This window comes from Desmodus rotundus, chromosome 4 (assembly GCF_022682495.2).
Source record: "Desmodus rotundus isolate HL8 chromosome 4, HLdesRot8A.1, whole genome shotgun sequence".
In the NCBI taxonomy this organism is placed as follows: Eukaryota; Metazoa; Chordata; class Mammalia; order Chiroptera; family Phyllostomidae; genus Desmodus; species Desmodus rotundus.
Genome location: NC_071390.1, coordinates 28,514,518 through 28,527,942, shown reverse-complemented (window position 1 = coordinate 28,527,942; position 13,425 = coordinate 28,514,518). Strand labels below are relative to the sequence as shown.

The window sequence follows — 13,425 nt, the reverse complement described above, 5'->3', positions numbered from 1 at the left end:
CTTTACATACTGCAGTCTCCCCCTTATAGGTGGCCATGTCCCAGCATTATTCTTTTGCAACCAATTGTAAACCCTGTCCTAGATAGAGGTCGTTTTTTCCCACAGGTGTTACCATGTAGATAAGTTCTAACCTTGCTCTCCTGAATTCAATAGCACTAAGTTAGACTAATAGCACCATCCAGTTACATTGCACAAGTACCTGACCTCACCAAATGTTTTCACATTCATTTTCCTCTTAGCCTCTTAACATCCCAGAGAGGGACCATTATTCTTCCCATTTTATAGATGAGGAAGCTGTGACTTAGCAAGTATAAGCAGATATTTAAAGGCTAGAGTCAAGACTCTAACTTCTGTGTCCAGCCCCAATTCTCTCCCCAAGCACATTTCGGAGAATACATCCAGCTGCCAAGCAAGCCCTACACTTCTGGTGTAGTCTTACAGGGGATGCTGCAGGCCCCATGGTAGGTAGAGGCCTTGGACCACATCACTATTTTTACTCTATCTCCCACTCCTAGCACCAAGTCTTGACACACAAATTCACCCCTCCTGACTTCCCACAGACCCTGACTTCTTCTATGTTAACCAAGTCCTTTTCTTCTGCTCAGAGAACAGAGTCTTGCCCCTTCTCCATTGATTCCCACTCTGCCAGGAGAAAGAAAGCAGTCTACCTCTCTTATTCAATGACTTACTCACACTCTTTGATTAGGTAACCACAAACTGTAAAAGTACATTTATTCACGGCTTTGGGTCCATGTTCTCTGTCCTTCCCCTCTCCTGGGCTGTTCGAAGATATCCAGTTTAGAGGGTAAGCTCCTGGCCCAGACGGCTCTGTTTGGCCAGCTGTGGGCACCTGCACAATGCCTTGCATTCAAAGGCACATAAACACTGACGATTATGATCTTTTAAAAAATTACTCCTGTTCTGATCTGAAATAATAATAGAAACCAGCTGCCAAAACCATTAAGAGCATTATTTACTTCAATTCAGAGTTGCTGAATAGGAGTTAGCTTAAAAGAGCTGTAAAGTGAAAGACAAGGGCACATTTGTTTATATGCAGTCCCAAAGGTATAAAATGAAATACTGAGTAATTTGTTATTAGCTCCCATCAACAATAGTCCAGTTCTACTGAATAGCAAGGTCACCCTGGGTGAGAGGGTCCTAGTTACCAGCATTCCCACTACAAGAAGGAGGTGATCAGCTATTCCAATTGCATGTGTGCTCCAGAAAAGCAACAGCTGGCTTCGTGTTACTTACCGGTTTGTCCTTGATGGTAGGGCTTGACACGCACAGGTACAGTTTCCCATCTTCTTCTAGGCAGGCATCTATCAAAGCTTGTACTGAACTCTCCTCCTGGAACAGCAGAAAGGCATAGCCTTGGGGAGAAAAAAAAAATGGTGTGGGGAAGAATCAGTGAATTGAACTCAAAATACCAAGTAAAACCTTACCTATTATTTTACTAAAATCTAAGAACTTTCAGTCGGACACAAGGAAGTAATAGTTACTGACGCCCTTTTGTGCCAGGCATTGTATTAGGTGCTCTACAGACACTACCTCACTTTAGGCCTGATACATGCAGCAACATGGATACACCTTGAACACATTATACTAGGAGAAAAAAGCCAGGCACAAAATACCACATATTGTATGACTCCATGTATATGGAATGTTATAATAGGCAAATATATAGAGACCAAAAAATAGATCAGTGGTTTCCTAGGGCTGGGGGACTAGAGGAAATATGTACAAGGTTTTTTTGGGGTGAGGGTAGGATAAAAGCTTTCAAAAAGTAATTATAGTGGTGGTTGTATAACTCCGTGAACATACTGAAAACCACTGAACTATACATTTTAAATGGTTGAACTATATGGTATGTGAATTATATCTCAACAAAAGTTGTCAAAAAAAAAAAAGGCTGAACAATAGGCTAGTGTGTTACTTCTGATGGTGATGCTCTGTTTCTCCAAGGATACTCTACTGTCTCATGACAGGGTATACGATCTATAAACACGGACGCTAACCACAGGATTTCCATGGACACAGCCAGCTTTGTTCAGTTCCATCCAGTAAGATTCAGTGAGCAACTTCAAAAGTGGGACACAATCTACGGATTATGAGAAAACTGAGATGAACAAGACTATGTTCTTGCTCTCAAGAGGATTGTGTAGTAGAAGAAACAGACATTTAGACAATCAATTGTGAGCTCCAACTTGAGGGAGATAAGTGGAAACAAAAGGTATCAGGGGACCCCAGAGGAGTAAGGACTCTGACTTAGGAGAATCAGCAAAGACTTCAAAGAGGACAACAGACGTTCGAGGGGCCAACTCTGGCACTTGCTGCCACACTGGCATTCATAAATGACAGCTGAGCAAAGGCCCGTCTTGAGCTAGTCTAAGCCTGAGTACTCAACTATTCAACCTCTACAACCCGGCTAGCTTTGCTAAGTCTCTCAGCTGTCACCTCCACTCCCAGTCCTGCTACTGATCTCAAAGGAAACCATCGCCAATGCAGTTCTCCTCTGGTGCATGGCATGCCAGAAAGGTAAGTAGTGGAAAGGTATAAAACTCTCACATTCAGAAGATTCTCATACCTCAAAGATGTTAATCAACTAGCCTAGAAGCAAAGCTCTCTGGAGTCCTGGGCAGCCTGTAATGACATTGGCAGTGGATAATGAATAATAGGTACTTCTTTTTAAATCCTTTTTCCAAACTCCTCCTCTTCTATACAGACCATCGAAGCAAACATAGCAGGAAAAGATCAAGTACTACTCAGCACACCAACAGTGACCAACACAACAGGCAGAAGCCAATAAACAGGGGAAAGCACCAAGCCCACAGGAGTGAGTATGTAGACGCAAGAGGGAGGCTGCCTGCATGTAGGACCCAGAGCTGTTTCCTGGGCTTTGCTCTCAGGCTAGATGGGTCAGAGGGTTCAGCAGGGGGCCAGGCAAGAAAAGTAAATCCTAACTACAAAACTCTAGAAGATAATACACCATTTCTTCATATCTTTTCTCTTGTGGAAACAGTATCAAACTATTACCATACCCCAGGGAATCTATTAAAAATTCAGTATATTCATTTAACGAGAAAACATTAATTCCACTTGCCAAACAGAGTATTAGAGATGAGTGAGTTAAAAATGCAAAGTTCACAAAGAGGAGGTGTTAGCATGTGCTCCCAAACCTCCCGCCTCACCAGGTTAAGTCCTGGTACAAATCTTCCACAAAGATCCTAAGGGGCATGTGGGATATCCTGTTCTCGGAGAGAACCCTGTCTGTGTACACTATGCACAGACACATCAAAAAGGCCTGGGTGTGGGGCATGCCAGTAAGCTGGGCCTGTCCCCAGCTCCTTGCCACTGAAGGCCACCAGGCTGACTGCCCCTTTCCTGCACACTACTGCCCACTCTCTGCAATCTTCCACATCAAATCCTGCACTGTGTTCAATTTGGGCATCAGAGGAAAAGGAGGGTATCTCCCCATAGCAGCTGAGTAGCTCCCACAAAAGCATGCAGATTTCCACTCAGACCTATCTCAGTCTAAATGTCAACACTGGCAGTGAGCAGAGTAAAAACAACTGGGAGTCACAAGTAAAAGCCTGCGACAATGTTATTACCAAGAAAATATCTACAAACAACTTACTTTCCTTTCCCAGGAAATGGCCCATAATATGCTACCAATTTCTTCAAGATGGCTCTTTTACAACAAATCATCTCTGTGCCCTGGTCAGCAAGCTGCCACTCTCAATAATGACAATATTATCTTAGCACTACAGATAATGTGTATGACTCAGGTCCAGCAATTTCCTTCAGTCCTACTTCCTACTTAAGGCCTCCCAACCAAAACAAAATGCACCAGAAACACTACAAATCACTCATGAAAACAGCTTTATGATACTTTCACCTACTAAAACACCTTCTGACAGATAACCCCTAGGTCAAGCAAACCAAGATGACAACAGAAATCAAAGGATTAAAAAAAAAATCAGGGAGGAATACTCCTTCAAATACATTTCCCTCTTGATCTTCAAAAATTCAAGGTCAAAGTAAACAAAGTAGAAAAAGATCCCTTCAAGAACAACAAGGTCAATGTGAGGCAGAAATTAAATCAATGATTTACTAAAAGGCAAATTCCACAAGGTACTATGGAAAGAGTTCTGGACTAGCAATCAGAAGGCCTGGATTTGGGTCTAAGTCCTAACAGTTACTGTGTGTGGTAAGAACAGCTAATGGCTACCATCCACTGAGTGTCTATTATGCACCAGGCACTGTTCTAAGTGTCTTATGTGTATTATTAATTCATTTCATCTTCACACACACCCATGAGGTAGCCACTATTTTAAATTCTGTTTTACAGTTATAGAAATTACAGAGTGATTAAGAGACTTGTTCAAGGTCATCCCATAACTGGTAAAACTATGAACCTGAATATTAATCTAAAATTTCTAGGTCTTGGCTCTTTTCTCTGTAGAATGAAACTAGGTATTTGTCCTGATTATCTTATAGAAATGTATGTTATAAAATAACATATGTAAAGATACTTTGTAAACTAAGATATTATGCAAGTGTCAATTTTTCTTTTATTGCATTTTCAGTTATATGTGTAAAATTAAGTTTACCTATCTCATTTAAAATTAGTTTAAATTAACGATATATACTTTTTATTTTGTATTTGCATGCATTTGATGAATAAGGGGCAGTAATCTAGATAACAAAGAGAAACCTTAATTGAAGTGTTTTTGAATGACAGGTTGACTGTTACTGTAAACAAAGGGACTGAACATTTGCTTTCGTGTATCATTAGCCATTTCCACCAAGAAAGAGAATGATCAGATGGGGTATTCTTTGCTGATGTTAATACAATCTTCAAATAAAAGCCTATTATACCTATAAATTAAGCTCTTCAAACTGTCACTATGATCTCAGGTTCTTCTATTAATTTGAAAGATATAAAAAAACTTCCAAAAAATCATAAACTCCCTCATCTCTGAGCCAGAGAGAGAGAACAGGGTTATAAAACTCCTCAAGTTTCAGAAGTGGTGACCTTGTTTCCCAAATACCTGAGAAGTATGTGGGTGCTTTGGAAACAGGGAGAGCTACAAGAGGCCCTCAACTCAGAGCCAGTCTGTGGGTGGAAAACAGGCTCTGGCGAAGCGGCAGGAACCCTTGGCACAGTTACCATCATGGCCCTAGATTACAGGCAGAAAACTGCTTGCTTTCCACTGGTGCCAAGTAGGCGGGGGGGGGGGGGGGGGGGGGGGGGGGGGGGGGGGAGGAAGGGCAGAATAGTGAGGGATTTTTGGACAAGCCTGGACTGACAAATGCACTTTTCTGAGGTAAAGAGGAACAGGAAGGTATGGGAGGGGATATATGTGCTAAATTGGGAAAATTCCATTTTACTTGGCCACATTTTTAAACGGAAAATTTAATTAAAAGATTTTTTTCTCTTAATACTTGAAAACACATTAAATATAACAACCTTCAAAATGTTCTTGGCTACCTTTCAAAAAACAAACCTTCCTGAGTGCTTAAACACATAATTTTGCATGTTGTAATTTTTTAATACAGATCCCTAGTGCAAATAACAACCACCACCAACTTCACAACCGTGAACTTCAGTTTCTAAGTGCTTACAATGTGCCGGGCACTTTGGTAATTAATAAGCACTTTATGTCTGTTAGCTCTTTTCTTTCTCACAGCAATTCTATGAAGTAAACACAGTTGTTGTTATTATCATTTTATAGATGAGGAAACTGAAACTCCAAGAGGTTAAGGGATACCTCAGATTAAAATCTAAATATTAAATTTAGAATTAAAACCTGGGTCAGTTTCCAGAGCTCTCACTCTTTAGCCATTAACTTACACTGTCTCACCTAAAAATGGTAAGATAAATTTTCATGTGTCAATTTATTATTCATTGTCATTTTGTGACAACAATCACTTGTCACAAAACTGACAACAAATAATAATAAACAAAGAAAGTATTTTAGTAACAAGTGGTCACCTGAGCTTCAGTCCTAAAATTCAAGGGTTATGTGGCTGTATTTGCTGTAAAGCCCACAAAATCTATACTTAGAAGAGTTGAAATGATGAATTCCAAAATCATCATGAGAGGTTTAGATTTAGTTCTATTTGGGTCAATCAAATTTTCTTATTTAGTAAAAATGCTTATTGGTTTTCAATGTATTTTTAAGTTGTATATTTAGAATGAAGCTTCTTGAGGGATTTAAAGAGCAGATATCACCAAATTAAATAAGATTTTAATAAAATGAGTATCATAATAACAGTAATAATTGACTTAGGCAGGAATTGTCAGTGTACCCTAAAACCAGTGGGAGAATTTGGGGAGGGGATACAGGATAGTCATACAATCTCAGGGCACCACTTCATAGATGAGTGTTGCAAAGGGAGGAAAAGGTTCTTGTACAAAGGAGGAATGTGGCGGATAAAACCTCAACCAAATGATTGAACTCAACATCACCAACGAAGGGCGAACTGACATCACAATACTCTGCACACCCTGTTCTGTGTCCTTCTCAGTGCAGCACACCATCTACACAGTCTCCCTGCTACAGTGTTTCATCTGCATCTTGTTATGAGGAAACAATCAGATAATTGCAAATTAAGTAAAAAAGATACGATAATCAAAATCTAAGGCTAGTGTATGACCAGCTCTTGGATTAAAAAAAAATAAAACAGCTCTAAAACATATTACTGATGTGCAAAGGACTTGAACAGACAGGTCTCCAAGGAGGACATACAGAGGGTCCAGAGACGTATGGAAAGATGCTCAGTATCGCTATCCATCAGAGAGATGCAAATTAAAACCACAATGAGATACCACTTCACACGGGTCAGAATGGCCATCATAAACAAAGCAACAAACAACAAGTGTTGGAGAGGGTGTGGAGAAAAGGGAACCCTAGTGCACTGTTGGTGGGATTGCAGACTTCTACAACCACTTGTTTTCTTGTATGGAAAACAGTATGGAATTTCCTCAGAAAACTAAAAATGGAACTGCCTTTTGACCTGGCAATTCCACTACTAGGATTATATCCTAAAAACCCTGAAACATCAATCCAAAAGATTCTATGCACCCCAATGTCCATAGCAGCACAATTTACAATAGCCAAGTGCTGGAAGCAACCCAAGTGCCCATCAGTAGATGAGTGGATCAAAAAACTATGGTACATTTACACAATGGAATTCTACATAGCAGAAAGAAAGAAGGAGCTCCTACCCTTTATGACAGCATGGATAGAACTGGAGAACATTATGCTAAGTGAAATAAGCCAGGCGATGAAAGACAAATACCATATGATTTCACCATTAACAGGAATCTAATCAACAAAACAAACAAGCAAGCAAAGTATAGCCAAAGACACTGAAATTGAGAACAGGCTGACAGTGATCAGAAGGGAGGGGACGGGATAATGGGGGAAAAGGGTGAAGGTTTTAAAGGAACAATTATAAAGGATACTGACAACAACAAGGAGGGGTAGAAATGAGGGAGGGAGGTGGGTAGGGCTGGGGTGATGGGGAAGTGTGGTGGGGAGGGGGTGGGGGGGAAGACAGAAGACTGTACTTGAACAACAATAAAAAAAATTCATTAATTAATGAATTAGGGAAAACCTATAAATGTACTCATTTTATCTTTTGTGAGATTCATGGTTTTGCCTTTTAAAAAGCTGTATTTCAATAAAACTAACATTTTATAAAAGAAAAAAAATACGGGGGAGGGAGGTGGGTTCGGCTGGGGTGGGGAGGAGGGATGGGGAGAAAATGCAGACAACTGTAATTGAATAACAATAAAAATTGAAAAAAAAAGAAAAAAACCACATTACTGAAACAATCTGGATGTTTCCTGTTCTCAGAGGAGACATGCGACAGCATTTAGGAGGGGTCTTGATGTCTACCACTACTCTCAGATGACTCATCAACAATATATGTGTACAGAAAAAACACACAGGGCCAGAAAAAAGAGAGAAAGCAAATGTAGCAAAATGCTAACAACTGGTGAATCTAGAGGATGGCTATATAACTTTTCTTTGTACTATTCTTACAACTTTTTTGTAGGTTTGAAATTTTTTTTTAATAAAGATTTGTAAAAAAATTAAAAAATTAAAAAACCACAAGGTCTTTCTGGAGAAGAGGGTAACATACTCTCTCACTCTCTAAAGAGTTGCGTGGTCTTTTGAAAGACCCAACACTTCTTGAAATCAACTAATGCTCTTAGTGATTTATATGTTTCAATATCAACTACAATAGGAAAACAATTCTAGCTTATAGGGTTATGCCCGGAGCTGCTGCTGCCTACAAAAAACGGTGGCTGACCAAGCAATGGCTGGTTTCTGATTAAGCGAGATCAGTCTCAGAAGGAAGGATCCACGGCCTGAACAGGTAGAGAAATCTCTCCTTACACAGAATTCAGGCTCCCTGATTTTCTATGACCTTCCTAGAGAGACCTGAAGGGTATCTCTCCAGACAGAGCTGACCGAATTCAGACTTTTTTTATTTTTTTGGCACAAGAAGTGTGTTATAAACATTCTCACTGACCTTGACTTTCAGGTCAGAGGACTTACCTGGTTTGCCTCAGGAGTCTTTGTCTTTGGATTCAATTCAATACCAGCAAAAATATTTATAAGGTACAAGGCATGATGCTAGGCACTGAAGCTACAAAGATGAATAAGCTAAGGAAGAACCCTGCCCTAGAAAAACTCAGCCTGTAAATAAATAAATAAGACGCAACGTGAAAAGTGCTGTGTTGGGAGTATGTCCTACAGAACGCTGGTGAGAGACAAATGGAGCAGAGGCATCCAAACATCAGGGAAAGCTATATAGCAAAGGCCATATCTGAGCTGGAGGAGAATTACTTTTCCAGGAACTAGGGGCACTCCAAGGTCAGGAAGGAGCAAAGGCATTGAAGGGTCAAAGGATCGTTTCATGTGGAAAACATGAGTAGAGTTCACCACTTAGACTATAGGATTGGGGGTACTGGGTGGGAAGAAATAAAGCAGTTTATCAACCCTCTGCCTGCTGCCTGGAGAAAACTGCAGGTCTCTGAACTGGATTTCTTACAATTTTCCTCTTGAATGAGAACATCTGATCTCTAAGATTTACTGAACACTTACTATGCGTGCTAGGCACCGTAAGGGAATACTGACATGAGCAAGTTCTCGTTCTGAAAACATTTGTAAGCTACTGCAATAAGGTCATGAAGAATAAGTACAGAAAGAACTCTAATCTAGAAACAATGCATTAAGGACCCTAAATAGTATTTTTTAAAACATTATTTTTTACAGTTGAACTCCACAGAAAGACAGATTTTTTTTTTTTTTCAGTAAAGCCATGGAGAGAAAAATCAGGAAAGACTTTCTATAGATAGTAGCACAGGAGCCAGACCTTAATAGTATGACACAGGTGAAAGAATGGAGGACATTCCAAGGGAAGGAATTGGCCTCAGTTAAGATGTAGAGATGGTTCTGTAGTTACTGAGTAACTCCATGGATTCCTAAACATGTCCCTTGATTCAGAACCAATCTTACTTCTTTGACTCTACTTACTCAAATATTTTGAGTTCTAGCCTGTTTTGTCTATTACACTAGTAACTGTTGCTCTGTGGGCTTGTTGCTTGGCAGGCAGGAGTGGGGGAAGGTAGGAATGAACAAGAAAATAAGTCTGACTGGTAGAACCACCTCATAGTAGTTGAAAATTGCAATCTACTTCCTGTGTTCTTAGTAAAGTCCTGCAGTCCAGGGCAGTGACCTGGAGAACCTGGGCTTAAAGTCTGCTCCTTTTATGTAACCACACATTCCTTATATAAAGAAGTCCTTGTGAAATCTGCCAATCTTGTCAGTTTTGGTTACAGTTAGTTCTAAACAAGCACCTGACCAAGAAACCGAGACCAGACTACAGGGTGTGAGAGGGAACTGGACAAAATAGTTGGGCAGTTTTATTATCAATGGGCATTAACATTTTCATCAGGGGGAAGGACACTAATACTATTTAGCACCAATTAAACCTAAGTACTGTGTTGGTGCATAGGTGCAATGTCTCACACAATCCTTTCGATAACCCAAGCAGCATTAATCCTGAGTAGTATAAACTCAGATAAGCAGACTGAGGTTCAAAGACTCATTCACTTGCTCCATGTCATATAGGCAGTAGCTGCTGGGGCCCACATCTGAGTCCACACATGCCCAGCTCTTACCCTGCTGCTTGTTCTGTCCCTCATCCAGCATCAGACAACTGGCAAATTCTACATTTTAACCCAGCAGACACTTTCCTACAGATGACACTTTAGTCTGGCCTTGTATATTGCCAGAACTTTGACAATCTAATTTCTCCTCCCCCTTGCACTTTAATACTCCTCTAATGAATTTTTTTTAAATCCTCACCCAAGGATATGTTTTTTGGTTTTAGAGAAAGAGGAAGGGAAGGAGAGAGAGAGAAATAGAAAAATCGATGTGAGAGAGAAACATCAATCAGTTGTCTCACGTATGTGCCCCGACTGGGGATGGAACCTGCAACCTGGGTACATGCCCTGCCAGGGATAGAACTCTCAACCTTTTGGTGTATGGGACGATGCTCCAATCAACTGAGCCACCTGGCCAGGGCTCAAATATTTTTCTTAATGCTGCCAATGGGTTTTCTCTGTGCCACTATTGCCCCTTCTCAAGGCTGAGGCTATCCATTCTATTTTGAAAGACAACCCAAGTCTTTGTTCTCACCTTCCAGAATTTTTCACCAGATCCTCCCAGTCAGCTTCTCATTTCAAACTCTTTCAACTGACATATCCTCTCTTGGCTTCACTTGCTCATAGCCTTAGCCCTTATCTGATGCCTGCCTGTCAGCAAGTCCTGTCCCAAGCTACACCCTCTTCTAATGCATCCTCTCTGCCTCAGCCTGCTAAGTTTGCACCTTCCATTTCATTTCCTGAAATCTCTTTTCCTCCGGAGAAAGTTCTCATCACGGGCGGTTTTGGCTTCTACCCCTTTCCAGCACCTCTGCCTGGTCCTTGCAAAATTGGTGTTGTTGTGACAGACTATTAAGATGTCCCTGTTACTTGTGTGTCTGCTCAGACTTTGTCCTGTGGCCTGTACATTCCTACTGCCTACTCCTCTCTGAACAGTCCCTTAAGCTATAAATGCTTTGAAATAGAAGACTAACTCTCACCATTCATATTCCGATAAGTGTTTAATAAAACAATTTAAACTGAGGGTATGCTAGGCTTTTAAAAGCAACAAGAGGATGCTGTTCCATCTGTTAAAACAGAAAAAAACAAAAAGCCCACTCTTGCTGCTCTGCAGTGCAGTTTCCATATTTTTACAAGAAAATCCTTCCTCAGAATAAAAACTTCAATTGATTAAATATTAAAATATAGGACTCACCAAAGAGTGTGAGTACTACAAGCCAGAGAATGTGTTAAAAAAAGGGTGGGAGGCAAAGTATTACTCAAAAGCTTAGAACCTGCAAAAGGTTAAGTACAGGCTAAAATGCCTTTGTGTCTCAATTTGATCAGTTTATGTAACTCAAAAGGTGGAAAAACTTTGAATCTGGGCCTAAAACAACACTGACTTATTTCCATTCAAGTTATGCTACAAAGGAAAAAAATGTGAAGTCTGAAAACTTTCCTTCCCAAAGCCAGATTTAGACAAATTGAAAGAAAAAGAAATAGATGCCGTGAATCCAGCCCACTGTAGATTCACAATGACCTATTTTTGTCCATTTAAAGCGGAGCCCCTTTCCTGTTCTTCAAATAGCATCCCCTTACCTAGTTGGCTCAAAGTCCACCTGAATCCCACATGGCCTGATTTACGCCAGGTTCGCAAACCGTGCTGGTACTGTATAAACTTCCACAACTGCATGACCTTGGTCACAAGGACCAGCCATCCAGCTAGTCTGGCCAGTGCAGAGGAAACACATGACCACTGGCAGAAAGAGCCACTCAGAAGTACACACTCTACTCAAGGTGGATGGGAATCACTGGAGCGCAAGGCATGCGTCACTCTTGCATAAACACACGTGACTGTTACTGTTCCTGTTCACCTGGACTCTCTGCCCCTGGACTGCCAGAGCTGAAGCTGGTTGCCCAAGTGGGCTGAGGATGACAGCTTCCTCCATTCCACTGCCAGCATCACTGTCTTCTGAACACAGTTTCAGAGCCACAGGGCCAGTCTCCTGTCCAACATCTGCAGCTGGATGCCATCCTTGCCTCTGCACCAGAAGTCTGTGCCAACAGTGGTAGTGCAGCTGTGCTTACTGCCCAGGAGATGCCAGCTCCTCTCCTTGGCCCCAGCCCCATCACAAGAGGAGAAACTAATGGCAGTACCAGGAGCAGCTGCTTAGTACAGAACCAGGGGCAGAAGGCTCAGGGAATAGCTCATATCCAAAGTTGCTGTCACTGGAGCTACAAAAAAGTCACCCCTCTCTAAACCTGTCATGCCCAACTTATCTTCCTGGCTGCCACACTCATAGTCCCATACTCAAGGAAGCAGAACTAAGCTGTTTTTGTTTGTTTTAAACAAGCAGTCAAGGAGTCTAAGGCCACTAAGTCAGGATGGCCTACATTACAGTTAGGTGTCAAAAGATGAACTGGGCCAATCAGATTTCCTCTCTCTGGAATTCAACTAGAAATATGAAAACAATTTGCCCACAAACAGAGAGGAACACATATGCAGAGAAGAGCTAAGTCATGATAATGGTGGAATCTTACAATGAAGAAGAGTTTCCACTGTTCCAACTCCTGCAGCCTGCCACCCCCAGCAGTCTCCATGGCACCTGGTTCTATCACAGCTCCTATTTTGGAGCTTCCTTGTCACTAATAACCACATTCATAGCACAAGAGAACTGCTTATCTTTGCAGTCAAAAACTCAACTACGAAGCAATGTATGCACGTCCAGAAATGGTGGGACATCACCCAAGAGGCAGGATTCCACAGTTCAGCTAAAGCTAAAGGGCAGCTCAGAAGTACAATTTCATCCTAAACCAGCTCTTGGAAACATCCCAACTATGTCAGTATGAATGACAGAATAGAAGAATTCAGGAAAAAGCCAAGGATCACTTTCATTTTTAAATAGCTATGAAAGTGTACCATGAGTCATACAGCTTGAGTTACTAATTTTTATATAAAAACAGCCTTACAAATAATAACAATTATCATTTATTATAATAATAAATAATCATGGCAACAATTATTTATTATTAACAAATCATTTATTAACAATAAATAATTAAATAGATTTATATTTATTTATAAACAAAAGAAGAGGTGGGGGGAAAAGGCAGACAACTGTACTTGAACAACAATAAGATTTAAAAAATGGAAAAAAGAAAGATTTAAAAAAAAAGATATCAGGCTGGCCCCCCAAAATAAAAAGTGTGATTTCTATTACAGGTTCCAAGAAAATATGTGAAGCCCAGAGTTTCAG

General features: G+C 40.7%; 1 protein-coding gene across 8 annotated transcripts in view; it reads right to left on the bottom strand.

Moving 5' to 3' along the window:
• CPEB3 (cytoplasmic polyadenylation element binding protein 3) overlaps positions 1 to 13,425 on the bottom strand; it is a 176,665-nt gene that overhangs the window by 46,210 nt on the left and 117,030 nt on the right. For all 8 annotated transcript variants that reach the window (XM_053922457.1, XM_053922461.1, XM_053922460.1 and 5 more), the window contains one exon: positions 1,255 to 1,373. In XM_053922457.1, the coding sequence (XP_053778432.1) occupies positions 1,255 to 1,373 (119 nt within the window). The remainder of the gene's footprint in view (positions 1 to 1,254; positions 1,374 to 13,425) is intronic.